This window comes from Rhinoderma darwinii, chromosome 2, assembly GCF_050947455.1.
Source record: "Rhinoderma darwinii isolate aRhiDar2 chromosome 2, aRhiDar2.hap1, whole genome shotgun sequence".
NCBI lineage: Eukaryota > Metazoa > Chordata > Amphibia > Anura > Rhinodermatidae > Rhinoderma > Rhinoderma darwinii.
The window spans coordinates 124603325-124626912 of record NC_134688.1 but is presented as its reverse complement, the minus strand read 5'-3'; the positions used below and the strand labels follow the sequence as shown (position 1 = coordinate 124626912).

Here is a 23588-nt window from a genome sequence, read left to right as displayed (position 1 = left end):
CAAATTTGATACAATACAAAATTATTCTTAATCAGTTATTTGAACTGCTATAATACTACATTACTATAACAGTACTAGAATACTACGCTACTATAACAGTACTACGCTACTATAACGGTGCTACGCTACTATAACGGTGCTACGCTACTATAACAGTACTACGCTACTATAACAACACTACATTACTATAACAACACTACATTACTATAACGATACTACGTTACTATAATTATATATTACTATAATAATACTACATTACTAGAATACTACGTTACTATAACGGTACTACGTTACCATAACATTACTACGTTACTATTATACTAACGTTCGGTTTAAACTTAACAGAAATTTGCGAGTTTACTCCCCGTACTTATTTTAACAATTCAGTTTTCCAGTTGTCACTAAATGCAGCCTGGCTGCTTAGTTGGCAGCATTAGGCAGACGCAAGAATGTCAAGATTGGGCAGGCCCTTTTAGCTAGTGCCAGTAACCCTAAACCTCTCCCCGTAGATGGCGCCATTGGGACTCCCTCTAGGGGTGGAATCCTTAGCCAGGGCATAGGCCAGGGATTCTGCTCCTAGAGGAAACCCCTGATGTCACTGTCCATATATGGACAGCGACGTCAGGGGCTACTCCTAAAGCGGAGTCCCCTGCCAGAGCATCGGTAACGGGGATTCCGCTCCAGGAGTAGCCACTGATGTCACTGTCCGTATATGGACAGTGACTTCAGGGGCTTCCCCGGGCACATGGCTTAAAATAATGCTGTGCCTTGGGAGTCCCCGGCAAGCGGAGGAGCTCCCTCCGCTCTGAACTAATGCTGAAGCAGGAAGCTGACGGTTCCTTTCTTCGGCATTGGGTTCAATTGTTGACAGCGGGACATACCCCTGGACAATGGGACGCTGCCCAGAATCTGGGACTGTCCTGCTGAATCCGGGATGGTTGGGAGCAATGGTCCCTCTAAGTTTTGGCAGCTCCTGAGCGGAGCAGTTAGGCAGTAGGGCAAGTCTCCATCAATGGTGGGTGATCTGATGGCCAAAAGTAATACCCCCAGTAAATGGTAGTATAGCGATTAAATAAGAGAGTAAGAAAATTTATTTTAAATTAGTTTTAATTTATTTTCATAAATACTATATTATTACAAGTACACCAGTAAAATAGACCGTTCTAAACGCCAATTATAGGCATCAATGCCAATAAATACTCCACAAACGGACCGCAAACGGTCAGCCGCATTTGGGAACAGGTCTTAAATTGTAAAATATGGGAGCACTGTACATAAATGCAAAAAATAGGACATGTCCTATTTTTGGGGGGGGGGGGGGTAATTTCTACAGCCTGGACACACATCCGTAAATATACGGGAAGGTGTCTACAGCCAATAGAAATGAATGGATCAGGGTTTTCATCTGCAATTACAGATCCGCAATTGTGGATAAAAATTACTGTGGTGTTCGTGAGGCCTGAGGGTATGTTCACACGCAGAGTCAAAAATGTCTGTAAATACAGAGCTGTTTTCAAGAGAAAACCGCTCCTGATTTTCAGAAGTTTTTTGTGCCACTCACAATTTTTGCTGCGTGTTTTACGCCCGTTTTTTGGAGCTTTTTTCAATAGTCTATGGAAAACTGCTCCAAAAACGTCCCAAGAAGTATCCTGCACTTCTTTTTCGTGGCTGTTTTTTACGCGTAAAAAAACGCAGCGAAAAACGCTCCGTCGGAACAGAACGCAGTTTTCCCATTGAAATCAATGGGCAAATGTTTGGAAGCGTTCTGCTTCCGATTTTTCGGGCGTTTACAGCCCAAAAAACGGCCGAAAATAGGCCGTGTGAACATACCCTAAGTGATAATATAGAGTATAAGTAACACTTTTTTTTTATTTTTTATAAGTGATCACACGAGAAACTGAGAACGGCACAAGTCAAGTTTATTAAAAATCAATTCAAGTACGGTAATACAAAAAAACCTGCCTGGGTACAAATCAGGGACCTTTCACATGTAAGGCTAACGTGCTAAACACTACACTACACTACAGAAACTGTGATGCCCAAAGCTCCTTCACAGTGTTATATAAACTTTTCAACAAGCACAAATCAGTCAACACGCCCCATTACATAAAGTAAACTTGCCAAGAAGTAGTAATTTGGGATTAATTCAATTACGGCCGGCACAGTGTGTCTCTCCTGTGGTCTGTCTGACCAGTTACCACCCCCACGCAGCAGAGTGAGACTCAAGCTAGACTGGCTGCTGCTTCCAGTATGTACTGGGAGTGACTGCGACTCGCCAATCCCAGCCCCGCTTGTAGCTCTCCCACGCTAATTAAGTGCGAGAAAGCTACAAGCATTGCTGTGATTAGTGGATCTGACACTCAATACACTCTCCCCGGTTTGTCTCTGAGGTCACCTCAGTCAGTGACAGTCACAGACTATTGTACGTTCCTTCTCCTCACTGTCCGCAGCCACTCCAAGTCTACTCTCTTCAAGCCACTCCAAGTCCTCCTCTCTGCCCGCTACTCTTCTTGTTTGCACGGAGTCTGCGCATGTAACTTTTGGCGCATGCAAAGTGCAAATCATCTGCAGAAACAGAAGAAATCCTGGTCAGTGCTTTTTTCTGCCCGACGCTACGGATGGCAGAAAAAAAACGTGCGCTCGCTTTAAAGTTTAGTGAGCGGCGGGACCGTAGAAGGTGCCCGGCCACACACCTTTTATAGGGAACAGTGGTTGGGAGGTATGACCCGGGGGAATGTAGAGCTATCTTGGGGGAGGGGGGGCAATATCTAAGGGGGGAGTTGCACTATCTACAGGGGGCTGTGTGGCCATTGCTCACCTACCACCAACGGACTGCGCTCCTTCATGTTCTCTCAACCTCCAGGATACGCAACATTGAACAGTGCTGTCATCTCGGCCTTTTTAACATACGATCAGCTCAGAATCCATTCTGGGATCGTGATCTGCAGACGCTTCCCTCTAGTATAGACAGCAGTAGAATTACTACACTCTTAGCAGAAACTGACCATTACATCTATGAGGGTATGTTCACACGGCCTATTTTCGGACGTTTTCTGGGCCGAGAAACGACCGAAAAATCTGAAGCAGAACTCCTCCAAACATCTGCCCATTGATTTCAATGGGAAAAACGGGGTTCTGTTCCGATGGGCCGTTTTTTTACGTGGACGTTTTGAAAAGTGGCCACGTAAAAAAAAACATTGTGAAAAAGAAGTGCAGGTCACTTCTTGGGACGTTTTTGGAGCCGTTTTTCATTGGCTCTATGGAAAACAACTCCAAAAACGGCCGTAAAATACGCAGCGAAAATCGCGAGTGGCTTAAGAACAGCTCTGTATTTTTAGACGGTTTTGAGTTTGCATGTGAACATACCTGAAGAATAACTTTTCTGGGCTCATGGGTTGCTTTTAGAATATAGGCTACGTGCCTGTAATAAAGGTTATTTTCATTATTCGGAATTATGTGAATGGAACGTATCAACACCTTGTGTTAGTAGTGTGGAAAATAGGGTTAGTTTCCTTTTATTTAAAAGTGTTTTGACATCTCGGCCAAGGTGCGTAGCGATCTGCCAGTTGTAAACCAAGGTGTCTCGGTTCAAGGATTCTGTCACTCTCCGTTTGCAACAAGTGGTGATAACTGGCACGTCAATGAACAGGAGGCATCGCACAATCATCCCACACCACTTGATCAGATGTTTGAGGTTTTGTGTGGCTAAAAATCTTTGCATCCAGTCTGGCTTTTATTCCCCTCCATGCCACAGATTGGAGCGCGGTGCTTGAAAATGTGGTCATTCGCAGATCTTAGCGACATCTGCTACATCCTAGATTTGCATAACCTTACGGTTTGCCCTTCTTGGTGTTGCAATTTCAATGTTAAGGAGTGCATTTTGACGTAAAGATGAAATGCGGTAATGAAACAAAAAAAAGGAGCTCGGTCCTGAAAGCTCAAAATAGGCCTTTACTTATGTATTTTTAGAAAAGTCTGATTAACTCCTTTAGGTGTTGAGCCTCTTTTAACGTTTATCTCCTGACAGACATTTATGACTATAAAGTATTTGGGTATTTTTCTTGTTATACAAAATCGTCTCTGAGGGAAATTTAAGAAGAGTGGCCAGTGTTAATCTAAAGAGCCCTGGCATAAGATGCGCCTAATTTATTAAGATGCACACACCTCTGACTGTGCAAGAAAGGAAAATCTTTGCAACGATCTATGAGCTAGTGTAGATTTCACTTGTAATTTACGTCAGTTTCCGGCGTAAATTATAGTGAATGTCGGGCCCCTTACATTAAGCCCCAACTACTTTTTTTTTAAAATAAACGGTGTGAAGCGATCTAAAATGACAGTCGCAAATAAGATGTGAGCTAACATATGCGTCTTTGAACGCCATAATACTGGTGTAAAGCAGTTTATAAATTGCCCCAATAATGTATATTTTTTTTTTATCTTTGCATTCTGTACTATACTTTACCCCATACAATTTTTAACTTTTTCTCTTTTCCAGCTAGGTCTGTTTGCTGTTCTTCACTTTAAGGGCCAGTTCACACAGAGTTTTCGGACCCTTTTTTTTTTTACGCTTAAACCGCGTCAGAAATCACACCAAAAAACTGCCAAAAATGCGTCCCATTGATTTCAATGGGAGGCGGAGGCATTTTTTTTCCCGCGAGCGGAAAAACTGGCTCGTGGGAAAAAGGGACATGCCCTATCTTTGGGCGTTTTACGCTTCTGACCTCCCATTGACCTGAAGAAAAAAAAAATCTGCGTGCAAAATACTCTGTGTGAACCCAGCATTACTAGGCCTTTTTGAAAGATATTTAAAGAGGTTGTACATTTTTTTTTTTTTATTTTTTTTTTAATCATTTGTAGAATAGGAAATCATACAGTTTTCTAGCATAGATGTGTTAGAAACTCTGCTCACATACCTTTTCTATAGTGCATGAGGCCCCTGTTAGTGGAATGGTATAGCCCACCGATTAGTCCTGTGTAATGCATCTACAGGCTAAGGCCCCATGCACACAACAGTAAAAAATCGTCTATATTTGCGTGTCGTAATTACGGACCCATTCACTTCTATTTTCCACGGAGACCTTTATTTACGGGAAGGTGCCCGGGACGTAGTGGTGTACCGCAGAATATAGAACATGTCCTATCTTTTGCGTTTTATGGTCCGTGCTCCGCAATTGAGATCCATGATCACTGGCACGGCCGTGTGCATGAGGCCTTATTGAATATGACCAAACATGGCGCCAGTCATCTGACCAACACACACATTTTGAGGCAACAGAGGGGACAAATCCATGGGATAAGTGAATAGGACTAATGGTGGAATGACGATTAACAACTACTTTACTGTGCATGTATTTACGGTCCCTAGATGGTTTATAAAGTATCTGCTGGTCTCTGAGATGTAGTAATCTTTTTATTAAAGCTAAATTTAAAAAAAACAGAGGAGACCGTGAGAAGATTGGAAGAGCTGCTCCTCAGACACTGACAGACATGATCAGTGGCGCAACTACCGCTGATCCTGTGGATAGGGGATACATTTCTTTTGTAGGACAAACTATGGGCCGTTTATCTTTTTTTTGGGGTGGGTGGGGGGGGGTTGGGGGCTGTATGGCGTTATCTACAGGGGGGCTATATGGCGTTATCTACAGGGGGGGCTGTATGGCGTTATCTACAGGGGGTGCTGTTGGGTGGAATCTATATGGAGGCACTATCTACAAGGGGCGGGGTTGTGTGATACCCAGGGGAGGGGGGCCCCAGTCAAAAGTTCTCTATGGGGCCCAGTCTTTCCTAGTTACGCCCCTGGACATGATGATGAGATTTTGCTGTAGGTAGAAATACTTTGTGAATAATAGGTTATTGAGAAACAGAAATTATATATTCTATACCTGGACAGTGTAACCTGAATGCCAGGGGTCACATGATGTGGGTCACATGACTGTCCATTCAGTTATACTATGGGTGTATTTCTATGGACAAATCTGTAGGTTATAGCATTTTTGTCTTTTAGAGACCAGCAACTGCACTGATATGAGAAGGGTATGTGATCCGAATTTTAATAACCTATATATTCGAAATCTGTATAACTTCCTATTCTATAAATAAATGAATAGAAAAAATAAAATGTGAACAACCCCTTTAAGTTAAAAGCGATGTACAATTTTGATTCAATGTTGTTTGTTTTTTTAATCTGTTTTATTTGATTTAAAACAACTTTTTAAATTTTTGTTTTTTTTACATTTTAAGATACAGCTTCTATGTATCCTATATACATAGAAGCTGTATATTTTTGTCAAAGCTGATTCCATTAGGCTCAAAGCTGGTCCCAGCTAATAACCATCACAGCTAGTTGAAAGCTGGTCCTGCGTGTCTCTGACTCGCAAGATCCAGCTAATAACGATCATATCTTCATGAACTTGGATCTGATCGTTATTCGCTTGATTCTGACACACAGGACCAGCTTTTAGCCGAGCCATCAGTACAGCTGACCTGATGGAATCAATTTTGACAGAACTAAACAGCGCCTATGTATATAGCCTACATAGAAGCGGGTTCCCGCTAGTTTAACCCCTGAGATGCCACGGTCAAAAGCTGTTAGAAAAAGGGGCCGTGCCATGGGCCCAATGAAGGTTCCCAGGTCTACCATCTTTAACGCATTTTCTTTAAATCAGACCGCTTCCTATAGTCCTTGTTTACACCACGTTTTTCGCATGGTGTTTTTTTGCGGGGTCAAGTTTTCCGTTAACAGCGTGCAACAGGACACCAGAATGGCGCAGTCTCGTTTGTTTGTTAAAGAACAGGATCCAGATGGATCCTATTTTCTGTTCAATAGTAGTCCATACCAACAGGATGCAACATTGTTTTAAAGGTATCTTCTTAATCTTGACAAAAAATAGGATTCAAAACCGTGGAACAAAGCCTAAATTAGAGAGAAATGCCAAACCGCAAAAAAAGGCGGTATAAACTTGCCCTATAGCTCTAAGAGTTAAGCGGTTAAAAGCATGGAGTCAGGTGATGAAAAACATTTGTCATTTCTTCCTTTCCTGATGTGTTAGGTTCTCTTTAGTACAATAATTACCATTCACCTCCCCATACATGTGCAGCATGTAATGGGGAGGGCTGCACAAACCCTGGGGCACTTTATATATTTTTTTTCTACCCTCCTCCGTTATTTAGATATTGGTGCCGTTATATTTGGCGCCTGATATTTAAATAACCCCCTGAACTGTCAATGGGGCGTGTACTGGCAAGGGGGCGTGTTACTATGGCTGTGTCACTATCCAATCAGATATGGAGAGTGTTACAGCAAGAGCCAGGATAAAGGAGTGTGTGTGCGTAAGCGCATGCTCTCACTCTTCAGCTTTCAAGATCTAGTGAAATGTTCAACTGTATGGGGCTAATAACATTGTTGATAGATTTCAAAATGAGCCCTCACTAGGTACTTTAACAAACGCAAGCTCTTAAAATATATCCGGGTGCGTAAATTGACAGGAGCAACTAATTGTGTATGCCGGCTTTACACTTGGTTGTCTACTCATACCTTTTCTCCGATGTTCATGCTGTGGTACCCTGGGGTAACTATCACAGTAGGAAGGGAGAGAGAGATGTCTGAAAGAATCGAGTATATAGAAATAATAGTTCGGCTTTCTCTCTCTCTTAAAATGGCTACATGTCTGCACACCCTGTCAAAGTCCTTTGCGTTTTTTCACTAATAACCCTCTGCAGTGGGGAGTCAGCATAACTGAGAATGCAACTAAGCACACTTTTCTTTAGAAGTCCAACAGGAACAGGTAAATTAAAGGGACAGTGTCATGATTTTTATTTTATTTTTAATTTGTGTGTTTCTATTTAATAAAATATTATATTGACTTTTTATTTATTTTTTCACACTATTTATTTTTTTTTTTTAACACCTTCTTACTTTACTGGGGGCTGACCTGTTTCCTCTGGGTATGTGTCTCTTAACGACATACACAGATGGAACACGGCAGCTACAGTGCATAGGACACAATGAACGTTCACTGTATCCTCTTCTTCTTCTGTTAGCTCACTCTACTGCGCTGGTGCAGTCCAGAGTGACCCAGCATAGCAGCTGGTTTGTAGGGAGAAAGCCAGCGCTATTATTAAGACCGGCCGCATCGCAGGTAAGGTGTGTATCTCTCCCTCTCACTTTCTCTCAGCCCCCACCTTGTGGCCCCCCCGCACACGTGCTGTGACTGTGTGTGTGTGTGGGTAGCAGAGCTGTGTGTGTGGGTGTGTGTGTGGCAGAGCTGTGTGTGTGTGTGGCAGAGCTGTGTGTGTGTGTGGCAGAGCTGTGTGTGTGTGTGGCAGAGCTGTGTGTGTGTGTGGCAGAGCTGTGTGTGTGTGTGGCAGAGCTGTGTGTGTGTGTGGCAGAGCTGTGTGTGTGTGTGGCAGAGCTGTGTGTGTGTGTGGCAGAGCTGTGTGTGTGTGTGGCAGAGCTGTGTGTGTGTGTGGCAGAGCTGTGTGTGTGTGTGGCAGAGCTGTGTGTGTGTGTGTGGCAGAGCTGTGTGTGTGTGTGTGGCAGAGCTGTGTGTGTGTGTGTGGCAGAGCTGTGTGTGTGTGTGGCAGAGCTGTGTGTGTGTGTGTGGCAGAGCTGTGTGTGTGTGTGTGGCAGAGCTGTGTGTGTGTGTGGCAGAGCTGTGTGTGTGTGTGGCAGAGCTGTGTGTGTGTGGCAGAGCTGTGTGTGTGTGGCAGAGCTGTGTGTGTGTGGCAGAGCTGTGTGTGTGTGTGTGTGTGTGTGTGTGTGTGTGTGTGTGGCAGAGCTGTGTGTGTGGGGCAGAGCTGTGTGTGTGGGGCAGAGCTGTGTGTGTGTGGCAGAGGTCTGTGTGTGTGGCAGAGCTGTGTGTGTGGGGCAGAGCTGTGTGTGTGTGGCAGAGGTCTGTGTGTGTGTGTGTGTGTGTGTGTGTGTGGCAGAGGTCTGTGTGTGTGTGTGTGTGTGTGGCAGAGGTCTGTGTGTGTGTGTGTGTGTGTGGCAGAGGTCTGTGTGTGTGTGGCAGAGGTCTGTGTGTGTGTGGCAGAGGTCTGTGTGTGTGTGGCAGAGGTCTGTGTGTGTGTGGCAGAGGTCTGTGTGTGTGTGGCAGAGGTCTGTGTGTGTGTGGCAGAGGTCTGTGTGTGTGTGGCAGAGGTCTGTGTGTGTGTGGCAGAGGTCTGTGTGTGTGTGGCAGAGGTCTGTGTGTGTGTGGCAGAGGTCTGTGTGTGTGTGGCAGAGGTCTGTGTGTGTGTGGCAGAGGTCTGTGTGTGTGTGGCAGAGGTGTGTGTGTGTGTGTGTGTGTGTGTGTGTGTGTGTGTGTGTGTGTGGCAGAGGTGTGTGTGTGTGTGTGTAGCAGAGGTGTAGGTGTGTGTGTGGCAGAGGTGTGTGGGTGTGTGTGTGTGTGTGTGTGTGGCAGAGGTGTGTGTGTGTGGCAGAGGTGTGTGTGTGTGGCAGAGGTGTGTGTGTGGGTGTGGCAGAGGTGTGTGTGGGTGTGGCAGAGGTGTGTGTGTGGGTGTGGCAGAGGTGTGTGTGTGGGTGTGTGTGGCAGAGGTGTGTGTGTGTGGCAGAGCCGTGTGTGTGGCAGAGCTGTGTGTGTGTGTGTGTGTGTGTGTGTGTGTGTGGCAGAGCCGTGTGTGGCAGAGCCGTGTGTGTGTGTGGCAGAGCTGTGTGTGTGTGTGTGTGTGTGTGTGTGGCAGAGCCGTGTGTGTGTGTGGCAGAGCCGTGTGTGTGTGTGGCAGAGCCGTGTGTGTGTGTGGCAGAGCCGTGTGTGTGTGTGTGTGTGTGTGTGGGGCAGAGCCGTGTGTGTGTGTGGCAGAGGTGTGCGCGTGTGTGTGGCAGAGGTGTGCGCGTGTGTGGCAGAGGTGTGCGCGTGTGTGGCAGAGGTGTGCGCGTGTGTGGCAGAGGTGTGCGCGTGTGTGGCAGAGGTGTGCGCGTGTGTGGCAGAGGTGTGCGCGTGTGTGGCAGAGGTGTGCGCGTGTGTGGCAGAGGTGTGCGCGTGTGTGGCAGAGGTGTGCGCGTGTGTGGCAGAGGTGTGCGCGTGTGTGGCAGAGGTGTGCGCGTGTGTGGCAGAGGTGTGCGTGTGTGTGTGGCAGAGCTGTGTGTGTGTGTGTGGCTGTAGCAGAGCTGTGTGTGTGTGTGTGTGTAGCGGAGCTGTGTCCTATTTTTGTGCAGCGGAGTATGCACTGGTGCCGCTGATCCTTCATAGCCGCTTATCAGCTGTTTTGAAGAATCAGCGGCGAGCAATACACACACACACATCCCCCCAAACATGCAACTGCGCCACACACATCCCCCCCCACCATTCTTTTTTTACGCAAAATGTTTTTTAAGAACGCTTGCGTAAAAAACTAACTGCTCGCTTCCCATTTTTGTAAATGGGAAGCTTAATCGATCGTGATTTCAAGCATTGATTTCAATGAGAAATACGGCGTTCTTCCAACAGTGCATTTTTTTTTTATGCCTCATTTTCCAAAAACGGCACATAAAAAGACACCCGCGAAAAAGTGCATGTCACTTCTTAGGACGTTTTTGGAGACTTTTTTTTCATTGACTCTAAAACAGCTCCAAAAATGGCCGTAAAAAAACGCGAGTTTGATTCAAAACTGCCTGAAAATCTGGAGCGGTTTTCCCTTGGCAGCCGGACAATGCTTAGCAATCTGAAGACACCTTTTCCTCGCTTGTAGCCAAAAATAGGGGGGGGGGGTGAGATTCCCTCCCACATTTACAGCAGCTGTGAGTCAGCTTGCTTTACCTTATTCACCTTGCTGTAATTCTGGGAAGTACTCCCTTTGGTGGCCAACATAGGAAAACATGTCAAATTATTATTTATTTTTTAATACCATGTGGGAGGAAAAAAATACTTAAAAATGTAATAAAAATAAGTAACTTATTTAAGTTGTGATGCATTCCCTTTAAGGCATAGTCCAGAGCCTTTCAGTCGATTTCTCGACGATTGCCACTGTTTAGGCATACAGTGGTATACTTCGCTCATTAGGCTTCATATAAAAAACAAACGAAAACAAAAACGTATACTGTTCATATCTATATATAGATTATCGTAGTCTACTATGTTATCCTATAGAGCACAAATTACGAATTGGGGCCTTTCCCAAAGTTTCCTGTTACCAAAGTTTGAATGTAGTTAAAAAACGTGATGTAAATTGCGTTGTGCATACGCGCCGGGAAAAAAACGATTGCCCCAATGTATGCTAAGTGTGTGCTTGAGGTATGCATTGGCATATATATATATATATATATATCATCCAATGAAATTACTATACTGAACGGTATACGTTTTTTTAAAAATTGCAAATATATGTTGAAAGATATTACCCTGCTACAATTCTATATATATATATATATATATATATATCTATATCTATCTATATATATATATATATAATTTATTTTATATATATTTATTTTTGAGCAAAGAAAAAAAAAAATCACACTAGGTGTACATCACCAAATTATTGATATGTAAAGTTACAGGAAAAGGGATTGGGAAAAGTAGTGTTATATAATAGAGTTTAAAGAGTAGAAAAATAATAAATACTTTAATAAATAGTTAAGTAAAAAAGAACAATGTTAGATGATGGTTGGATAGTGCCAAAGTCCCCTAACTTGGCACAAAAGACCAATTATGTCTAGAATATTCATACTCCGTAAAGAATAAGTTAGATAGCCTAGCCTACACATGTCAAATGTCTAATGTTGTTATTATGTGGGTTTAACCTAACCTTTAGAACTGACTAGTCTGCGAGCACCCAATCAATATGAGAATATCCCTGATAAATAGAGGCTACCTTTATATAGCAACATAATATATCACCCATAAAGGGCTATAAAGATGCCCTAAATCGCAATTTAAAAAAAATACAAATAACCAACACTTTTAGACGTGATCCTCATGCATATATGTGATTTTTACTTGCAAAAACGAGCCAGGCAGCTCCGCGCTCTCTCTCTTCCGGCTATGAGGTAGCACTTACGAAGTCATCACAGACTGATTTACTACAAGTCCTGGCATACCCTCTGATCCACATGTACGCACGCTATTACTATACGCATGTATATAAGTGACTTGTTTGATAATATAAATGCTTAGTCATTTTTGGTCCCCTGATAACTTCTTTAACCTACATATGTGAAATGTGCCAATTTTAAGGTTTCAGATTACTGCTATTTTCTAGGAAGTTACTGTTTTTAGAAGCGAGCTTCTTTCTCCATCTGCTGATTACATCTTGGAAAATGAGAATGTTTAACAGTTCATTCGTGCAGTAGGGTGGAGAGAGAATGGAAGACTAGGGGAAGCTGGCAGCAGAACATTTGATTGCTCGAGTGCCTATTGCCATTCAACCGCGCTGAGTCATTTTTGGTTAGTGGGCCAAAAATCAAAGCGATCTTCCTACTCATGGATGTGCCATATTTGTAGTAAACTATAGAGAGTTAACGAGATTGCTCACTACCGTCATTTCAGTAAAGTGTTGCTTAGTTTCGCATTCTTTATGGTGAGGGAATGTTCAGATTGGGATTTGCCATAACCTGGTCAGACTGGATGCCCCAAGTATTGTGGATGACAACCGTTCAGCTTTTGCACCAAAGTGCTTCCCCTGGCAAGATACAATGGTCATTAAATGTGAATTCTATAGGGGAGATGTATTAAGACTGCGCCAGTCCTATTTAAGGAAGTGCTGTCATCACATTATAAGTGCCCTATATACTACATAATATGATCGGCGCTGTAATGTAGATTACAGCAGTGTTTTTTTTATTTAGAAAAACGATCAATTTTGACGAAGTTATGACCTATTTTAGATTTATACTAATGACTTTCTTAATGCCCAACTTGCCGTGTTTTTACTTTTTGACCAAGTGGGCGTTGTAAAGAGACGTGTATGACGCTGACCAATCAGTGTCATACACGTCTCTCCTTTCATTTACTCAGCACATAGTGATCTTTCTAGATCATGATGTGCAGCCACATACTCACACATCAACGTTACTGAAGTGTCTTGAGAGTTAATGGACATCGCTTCCATCCAGGACGTGATGTCTATTCACAACGTTTGTGTGGAACTTACAGCACAGCAAGCATAATCTCGCAAGATCACGCTGTAAATGACAGTTTCCTGGCTGGAAGCGATGTCCATTAACTCTCAAGACACTTCAGTAACGTTAATGTGTGAGTATGTGGCTGCACATAATCTAGAAAGATCACGATGTGCTGAATAAATTAATGGAGAGAAGTGTATGACGCCGATTGGCCAGCGTCATACACGTCTCTTTACAACTCCCACTTGGCCAAAAAGTAAAAACACGCCCAGTTTGGCATTAAGAAAGTCATTAGCATAAATCTAACATAGATCATTTTTCTAAATAAAAAACACTTCTGTAATCTACATTACAGTGCCGATCACATCATGTAGAAGATAGGCCACTTATAATGTGGTGACAGAGCCTCTTTAAAAACAAACTGTAGTAAGATGTGACAAATCTATTGAGGCACACGCCTCTTAAAGGGTTTGTCCGGTTTTAGCAAATGAATGTTATTTTATGTATAATTACGTTATATAATTTTTTCCAATATTCTGTATTCATTCCTCTCGCTTTTTAAGTTCTCTGCTTGAGGTTATTCAGTAGGAAAATGTATTTTTTAACTTCCAGTGGATAAAATCTGTCCATAGTCATGTGATGGACACACGTGGCCATGGACATAATTTTATCCACTGGAACTAAACAATGAATGTTCCTACTGTATAACAAAGCAGAGATCTTGAAAACCATGAGGCATTAATACAAAGTTTATTGAAAGTTATATAACTTTTAATCATACCTAAAATAACATTCATTTCCTGAAATCAGACCACCCCTGTACTAAATTTGGCAGCGCCTCGGCTGTCTGTGCGCTATTAAATGAAATCTATGGCAGCCAGGAGCTGGCATAGATTTCCGCTATAATTTATGGCCGTTTCTGGAGTAAGTTGTAGTAAATGAGTGGGGCCATAGGTGGCCATGCCCCTTTCTTATAAGCTCCATGCACTTTTCCTTGGAAAGTGTGGGGGAGACACCCCAAGAAGCAATGGCGACATTTCTACGCCAGATAACTGGCGTATGAACATTATTTTCTTTCCCCCTACGTGTTATGCTAAAAATGTAATTTTTTTTCTTTTGATTTTTCCGATATAGAAAAAACTTCTAAAGCCTCCAATAAGCATTGCAGCTCCAGAATATTATGTAGATTAGTGAAATTGCATGGTTAGTTTGAAAATGTTGTTCATCTCTATTCACACAGTTTAAGTATTCGTTGGGAGTATTTCCTGACATATACCTCCAATGGATGGCTCCAACGTGTGCCCTATGTATATGCTTTCGCGGCGCATACACTAAACGTGCACCTCAAGCTCCATATGTATGGAGCCTTACTTGATCCAATACTGGTGATTTATTTTTTTGAATATTTTTTTTTTTTTTCAGTTTTAGTCAAAAATTCTCTTTGAGAGGAGATTAAGTTACTTTAGAATATGTTCCAGAAATGATCCATATATATGGCATCTCACATAGCCAATTAGAAGCCTGCTATGTACTGATGAGGTGCAAAGCTCTGTATGGGGCCGGGCATTAACTTATAGGATAGTTACCAATAGGTGGCACCAGAGAAACCGTTTTATTCCATCTGAAGGGAGAGGTATATTGCGTACATAAATCATCTTGGTCAAAAAAATTATCATTAAAATGCCATAATTGTTTGTGTTGAGTGATATGTGACCTCATTGTGGTAAAGGAAATAATGGGTTTCTTTGTGTATTGTGTGCTTTTTGAGATTTGTGACTGTCCGATTTCTTTTTCTCTACTTTTGATATACTGTGTTCTTCCAGGTCCATCTGATGAAAAGCTTGAGATCAGGACAACTGGTAAGCTTATTTCTTCTTTTATTCTAGCGCTGGATATTTGTTACGAGGCTTGGCCAGGATGGGACATCGCAGATTAATTGAATGATGACTTTATCAAATCTTCCTGATTATACTTATGATTAGCCTGAAATGACTTGAACAAACCCTGATGACCATACTGACTGCATCGATGTTATTTTGCTTGGAGTCTGGTTTGTGACAAAATCCTGTGTACAAATGCAGTTTGTGATCCAACTGCTAAACATTCATTTGTATAGGGATTTTCTGTTAACTTTTTGGAAAAGAATGAGCTGCTTCATCAGATGTCCAAATAAGATATAGAATTAATGTATTACCAAATTATTTATTACTAAATATAATGCAGGATCAGATCAAACAGTTTGAAAAACAAGCGGACAAAGAGTCATGCCCTATTGAAAGTAGAAAATAATCTTTATTATAGCAAAAAGCTAAAACACATGTTAAAACATAGAAGATCCAAACAGAATTAACCGTCTGCAGCTAAACAATGTTAAAACACCACAAGGTCTCAAAACATTTGTAGAATCACAAAATGTAATGCAGATACTTATATAATATAAGACACTAGGCAGACATCCAATTGCTTACATGATATAAACGCTAGGCAAACAGCCATAATGTTGTGCAAAGTGGTATATGAACAGGAATAATAATTAGTTCCACAGAGGAAAGAGGTAGAGACTCGAAGGTAGAATCACCTATAGGTATTTAAGTGCAGTAAAACAAAAACCACGTCGGTAAGATGCTGGGTAATAAGGAAAAAAGAGTCCCAAATTTGGGACACTAAGGCCTTATTTACACGAGCGCTGCGCATCTCGGACATGAAAAACTGCCGTTTTTCACGTCCGAGGTGCATCTGTGCTCAGCGCTGCGGAACGCGATGTCACGTATCCCCGATAGTTGAGAGTCCTATGGAGGGATGCGCGAAAAGAACGGACATGTCCTATTTTCGCACAGACCCTTCACACGGTCTGTTGAAACAACGGCTGTGTGAACGGAAACATTGAATTACATAGGTCCGTGGGACGGCCGCTGTTTCAACGGCCGTCCCACGGACGTTTAACACGTTCGTGTAAATAAGGCCTTAGTCACACGTTTTATAACAAAGTGATAATTAATGTCTTACCCATTAGTGTGGTGAAGGTATGACAGACAAGCGCCCCAACGCGTGTTACGCGTAAATAGGTTCCTCAAGGGGTAACTTTAAACTCTGTATTAACAATCTAAATACCAGACTGACAGTATCAGCTGATCCTTAATAGACCAATAACCGTCCCAATGAACGGCGCATGCGTGTGACCTAAACCCAGGCCGTCAAACGTTATCGCGCATGCACCGTTCCCTGGACGTCACAGGGGGTAGCGACGCATGCGCACGACGCTGGTTACGCTGGCTGAGCTGTGAACTCCGCAAGATAGGTCACAGAGCTTGAGCACTCATGGGAGAGTCCTATCTACAAGTAATGTGTTCTCGCAGAAAAAAAGGGAGGGTACGTATGTTTTTACAGTCCTTCGAAAAAGAAGGAAGTGGACTTAATACCATACCTCCTTCCTCCATATACATATTATGAAAAAACTGATTACACAATAATAGTGTGATCGTGAAGACCACGAATATGAATAGAATCTGATAAACCATAAAACACACAGATTCATAATACGTGCTAGTATAATAAACACCTCCATTACAGGTACATAGCTGACACAATTGTAAAGATTGATACTTCTATAAAAAATGTGTGTAGATGGCGACCTGCCAATTTTTTTAAAAAAAACGGCCGCAGTGCATGTAGGTGCAACAACGTAAAATATCGGCATATTGAAAAAGAACGGTGTAAAAAAAAAATGTAAACTGAAATTAGTACATACACTGTTAAAAACATTATTTTTAAGAAAACGTGAGACAAGAGAAACTACAGAAATGAAGCAAGTCTCAATTTTTCATTGAGACCAATGGGAGCCATTGTTCCAAGAGTTACATCCATTTACATCTCTTTTTTTTTACTTTGGTATCTTTTTTTTCTTTGTTTTTCACACTTTTTGTTTTGAGTGATGTAAGATAGAATTGCTTTCTATATGGATGACCTATATACACTGCGACTGTTTTTTGGAATTTTTAGCCGGTCGCCATCTCAAATTTTTTATATAAGTATTAATCTTTACAATTGTGTTGTACTTTACACGTACATAGCTGTGTTTATTATACTGGCACTTATGAATCTGTGTGTTTTTTTTTTTTATTGTTTATCAGATTCTATTCATATTCATGGTCTTCACTATCACACTATTATTGTGTAATCACTGGTTTTTCATTATATGGATGACTGTAAAAAATAGTGTAGCACCGTGTTAGCCAGAAACAATATGCAATGTTAAATACTTTTGTGCTCTGAAAGCTTACGTTTTATAATTTTTATGGTTAGCCAATAAAGGTATCATACCTACTATACTTTTGTCTTTTTTTGACACAAAAGTATTTAACATTGCATACGTATATGGAGGAAAGAGGTATGGTATTATGTCCACTTTCTTCTTTTTCGAAGGACTGTAATAACATATTTACCCTCCCTTTTTGTTTGCGAGAACCCATTACTTGTGTATATGACTCTCCTGTGAGTGCTCAAGCTCTGTGACCTATCTTGCGGAACTCACAGCTTAGCCGTCGTAACCAGCGTTGTGCGCATGCGTCGCTCCCCCGTGACGTATGGGGGCGATGCGTGCTCGGTAATATTTGACGGCCTGGGTTTGTGTTCTCGCCAGATTTTAGGTCACGCGCATGCGCCGTTTATTGGGACCTTTCTTGGTCTATTAAGGATCAGCTGATACTGTCAGTTTGGTATTTAAACTCTGTATTAACAATCTAAAGTTACCCCTTGAGGAACCTATTTACGCGAAACGTGCGTCGGGGCGCTTGTCTGGCATACCTTCACCACACTAATGGGTAAGACATTATCACTTAGTTATAAACGTGTGACTTAATGTCCCAAATTTGGAGTCAAACTGCAGTTTTTCAAGTCTGAGATACGCAGCGCTCATGTAAATAAGGCCTTAGTGTCCCAAATTTGTAAAACTTTTTATATAATATTATATAAGTATCTGCATTACATTTTGTGATTCTACAAATGTTTTGGGACCTTGTGGTGTCGTTTTAACATTGTTTAGCTGCAGACAGTTAATTCTGTTTGGATCTTCTATGTTTTAACATGTGCTTTAGCTTTTTGCTATATTAAAGATTCTTTTCTACTTTCAATTGTGCATGACTCTTTGTCCTCTTGTTTTTCATATGACTTTTTTGGAGTTTCTATTTCTTTTGTTACAAATAATTATTTTGGAGGTGTAGTGTCATAACTTGGGGAAACACCTAGCCGCTGTATTCTGTCCTGTGAGACATATATTTATAAACAGTTTGTAGTCTGTTACCAGGGAAACCTAGATAATAGGGATCCAGCAGAACTTGACTTTTATTTCACCATATTAAAACTTCACAGCTACACCACATGACAGGAAATGAAGATCTCTTACATGTTTCAGAGTCCTTTTAAAAGCTATATAAGCCTTTTGTAGTTGTGTTTTTTTGTGTCTGAAAAACAATCTTTGTACTGAGACTAAAAGGGTTTACAATTCATACCAAAGTGTTTGTGAATGCATGTGCCTTGTCATGAGAATTTTGAGGAAAAACATACAGTAAGTCATGTAATGGCTTGAAATGGTCATGAGCTGAGGTAGTTACTAACTTTTGTGAAATATGGAATCGTAAGTAATTTCTTTTTCAGACTTTCTGCTGATGTAATGAGTGCATACCTTTCATCTGTCACGGTTTCAGCGGGACAGTCCCGGTTTCCTGGCGGTGACCCGCTGTACCGAGCAGCCGGTGATATGTCCCGGTGTCAACTGTGTCTGCGTCTTCAGGATGCATATACAGTTGAATCCAATGCTGAAGCAAGGAACTGTCAGCTCCCTGCTTCAGCATTAGTACAGCGCACAGGAGCTACTTTAAGTGCTGAGCCTGGGGAAGCCGTTGACGTAACTGTCCATATATGGCTTTCCACTATGGATTCCCCGGCCAGAGCAACGCAAGCGCTCTGGCCGGGGATTCCTGTCTTGGGAAAGCCCTTGACGTCAATATCCATATATGGGAGCATTATACTTTGTAGTGGCAGCTAAGGGGGCATTATACTGTTTGGGGGCTTCTGTGTGGGCAGTACACTGCATGTGGGCAGCTATGGGAGCATTAGGCTGTATGGGAGCATTGTACTGTATGGGGGCATCTGTATGGGCATTATACTGTATGGGGACATCTGTGTGGGCATTATACTGTATAGGGGCAGTTATGGGGGCATTATGCTTTATGGGGACATCTTTGGCATCTTTGTGGGCATTATACTGTATGGGGGCATCTGTATTTGCTTTATACTGTATGGGGGCAGCTATTTGGTATTATACTGTGTTGGAGGCACGATGGGGCATTATATTGTAGGGGGTTCTATGGGTAGTTATACTGTGGGGAGGCACTATGGGAGAATGATACTGTGTGGGCTAAAATGGATGTGTATTGATGGGGGTTGGGTGGGGTTAGAGGCGTAGCTTAAAAGGAAAATAAATTGCCATGCTAAGTGCGCCACATCGGTTGTCCCTCTTTGCGGTAGTTGAAAGTTGGGAGGTATGTAAGTGTTGTGCCTGTAATTATTTTTGTATGTTTTATGTGCGTGCTATATAATTAATTTAAAAATATCGATGTAATGTGCCTTTTACATTTAGATTAGATACAGTGCGTTGCTATGAGTTCATGTTTTGCAATATGAAAGGGGTTGTCTCCTAAAGACATCCCTTTCCAAATGACCAATTAGGAAGTATAGACATCATAGAGAGGGGGTTCCGAGGAGCCAGAATGGAAAATCGTTCTATGAGAGCAGATCCCATCAGGGTGGACTCAAGTCGTCCATTTATGACTCATATAGAGTCCGAACTGAAATTTTTATTTTATAGTTTATATTAAATGTAAATTCACAGGGTTTATCGGGGGGGGAAAAATAACAGATTCACTTTTAAACTCTTAAGGGATTATTAAAGTGCAGTCTGCAGAATTTCAGTTTCCGGAAAAAAAAAACAGAAACTTAGCGAACGGAAAGCAACAAACAAAAGAATTACCATTGAAATTACCATTCTAACGGAACCGTTGCTTTCCGTTTAATCTTTCGATCCTCTCTTCCTCTGACGGAAGAGAGGTAAACTCATATTAACGGTAGTGAGAACTTGGCCTAAAGGGTGTTTTACACTGGGTTGATTATCGTGCAGACGAGTGTTCATATAACGCTCGTTGCCGATAATTGCACTGTGTAAAAAGGGCAGCCTTCAGCAGACGAATGAGCAAACGCTCTACTGGTCTTATCGTTTTAAAAAAGTAAAATATTATCGTTGTCGGCAGCACATCTCCCTGTGTAAACAGGGCGACGCGCTGCCGACATGATGATAATGTATAATGTACGATCGGAGTAACGACCGCTCGTCCCCATCCATAGCTCCATGTGACCAGAGCAAACGAGCGCCGATCAACTATGTCTCATTGATTGGTGCTCGCAGCACCGGCCGAGTGTTGGCCAGTGTAAAAGGGCCTTTGGTAAAGTAATTCCCAGGTTTATTATGAAAATGGGAATCCTTTTCATTCTACTGAACAAACAAATTCTGAATCAAATGTGAATATGCTATTTTCACTCTAATGGTATTCATGTCCTCATTTTCCAGCATTGTTCAGATAGGGCAAGATAAGCAGACTGGTGATTTGTACTATGTAGTCTAAACAGTAACCTATAAATCTGAATCTAAAAATAACCTGTATTGTCGGCTAATCCATTAGATTGTATATAATTAGTAATACTCTACAGTAAGTGCGGGTGTACCAGGGGCCGCTAACCATGCTTTTACCTAACCTACCTGTGAATTATCAGACTTACGTATTGTCCGCAGAAAACCTACTCGAATAAGATGTATGTGTTAAGTGAAGATGGTACCCCGGATGGCATGAACCTGTGGCAACTGCGTTGGAAGGCATCAATGCCAGCCCCATTAAACCGCTTGACAATTAGATATCTAATAGTGAACTGGCATTCATCTTTGTAATAAGGTGTTTTGTTTTCATGATGTAACATTATGTACTTTGTATTAGGCTTGTATCAATGTTTAAGTTTCCATAGCAACTATTATCCGTATCCGCGCTCATAAACTGTAAAATTTACTTTTCACACAATTCAGGCTTTATTAATAACCTCATGGAAAATAAAAATGGATGGTAAAAATGAAGACTTTGTCTGAGACTTGTTAGTGGCTGTGGTATTTTATACTTTTTATGGCAATTTTACATGCAGTAATTATGGCACTTTGCAATCGCAATATTGTGCAGTGCGATATTAGTGGTATTACTGTTAATGTCTGGTCGGGGCGTATGAATCTGCATACTCATGACTCTAAATAAAAGTGACGTGATTTAATTTTTTCCGACCTTCAAATAGCGGGCAAATGAAACCTGTATGTATGCATTTATGTGGGACTTCCATAGGTTAACATTAACGCCAATAATGTGCAATATTCTAATGTGATTTGTAAAGTGCATTAATCATGGCACGTAAAATCTGTGACAGCCTTGTCCGTTTTTTGTATTTAATTCAATTTGAAAGTATTATTGAACTTTGTTTATATAATAAAGAAAGAGAGACAGCCAATAATAATATAGCAGTGGGCATAAAGTGAAATGGGCCACTGTCCAATTGTGTAGACTCTCACGTTAAGTATGCGTTCCAGGGACATGGTTCCTAAAATAAGGCAAATATATAGTGCCACAACTACACATTTATATACAATTACATTAAAACATGAAACATTCAACCTAGTATGGCCTAGAGCAAATTGTTGGGTATTTGTCAATACTTGGCTTCGTAAATTCTTAGTGTCCAACAGCCCCATATCAATTCAAATTTTCATATTCAAAATCTAAATATACACCTCACTGTAATCTAATGACTCCATTTGTTTTAGAAATTCCCTTACAGTGGGAGAGCTACCCTATATCCCATGTGCTTCAATTATCTTTAGAGCGTGATAAAGCAAACATTGAATCCCAATATGTAGGGAAGACAATCAGAGAATTCAGAAGTAGGATCAGGGACCACATCGGTGATATTCAAAGGAGGGAGGACACTCCGGTGGCACGTCCTGTGTGGGATTGTCATCAGGGCGATGCATCTTTTCTCAAATTCCAGGGTATTGAGTAGATACGACCATCGGCGAAGGGTGGAAATCTGGATAAGAGGATCTTACAAAAAGAAGCACAGTGAATTTTTCGCATGCAAACCACTAAACCTGTGGGTTTAAATGAGCACATCTCATACACTTGCTTCCTGTAAGACCTGTTCCAATTATAAAGGCACACAGGTACAGGGCCAACTATGGGTGTACTATAGCTCATCTGTCTCCGTTGTGGGGGTTATGGTGGTATTTACCTTTAGGATATGTCATAGATATACTCACCATTACCCTAGACACCTAATATAGGGCATGACTGCCATGACCCTAGTTGCTGTCTTTGCCTAACCTTTTAAAAGTATCCCTGTGTGGGATTGATATATGGCCTGCCTTGGTAATTTTTGCCACTTTTACATATACTTTAGGTCATCACTGCGGTATGATTTGTCTGCCGTTGTTGGGCCCTAACCTGTGAGTCGGTTGCGGTCATACTACAGCTGCCAAGTATGTGGTCTCATTCACTCCATTGGCTGTGTGGCATTTGTCGTTCTTTTCATGCATCATTAGTTTAGTTGTCACTGTTCTCTTACAGTGCTTGTCTGGGCCGCTTGTAGATCCCTAGGTTACCAGGGACGCTCGTCAATTACCGCTTAGCGACTGGCTGCCCGCTACGTCATGGATTGCTGGTCATTGACTTGGCCTGCTTGGTGATGCGTCATCACCAAGTGGGAGGGATGTAATCTTTTTATGTCTGGCGTCTCCTCGGTGCGTGTACGGCCAGCTGACTAGTGGCGTGCACACGCCAGGAGACTGTAGAGCACACAATAGGTGCTAACCGGCTACTAAGCGTTCAATAATCAATGAATGTGACTCCCTGATGATGCACTCTAAAAACGAGGGGTGCAGAAACGCGGAGGGACACCGCTTTGGTGGCAATAGTAATCGGAGCTTTATCCAATAGTAAGGTAGAGTGGCATGTCGGTGTTGTGTGTGTGTATGTGTGTAATATATACATATATATACATATATATATATATATATATATATACACACACACTCACTACCGTACAAAAGTTTGGGGTCACCCAGACAATTTTGTGTTTTCCATGAAAACTCACACTAATATTTATCAAATGAGTTGCAAAATGACCTAGAAAATATAGTCAAGACATTGACAAGGTTAGAAATAATGATTTTTATTTGAAATAATAATTTTCTCCTTCACACTTTGCTTTCGTCAAAGAATGCTCCATTTGCAGCAATTACAGCATTGCAGACTTTTGGCATTCTAGCTGTTAATTTGCTGAGGTAATCGGGAGAAATTTCACCCCATGCTGCCAGAAGCCCCTCCCACAAGTTGGATTGGCTTGATGGGCACTTCTTGCGTACCATACGGTCAAGCTGCTCCCACAACAGCTCTATGGGGTTGAGATC

At 41.8% G+C, this 23588-nt stretch overlaps 1 protein-coding gene across 1 annotated transcript in view; it reads left to right on the top strand.

The window, feature by feature from the left end:
• The window catches only part of GTF2F2 (general transcription factor IIF subunit 2), a 174315-nt gene that overhangs the window by 29972 nt on the left and 120755 nt on the right, over positions 1-23588 (top strand). The window contains exon 5 of the mRNA XM_075850234.1: positions 14863-14898. Coding sequence (XP_075706349.1) covers positions 14863-14898 — 36 coding nt within the window. The remainder of the gene's footprint in view (positions 1-14862; positions 14899-23588) is intronic.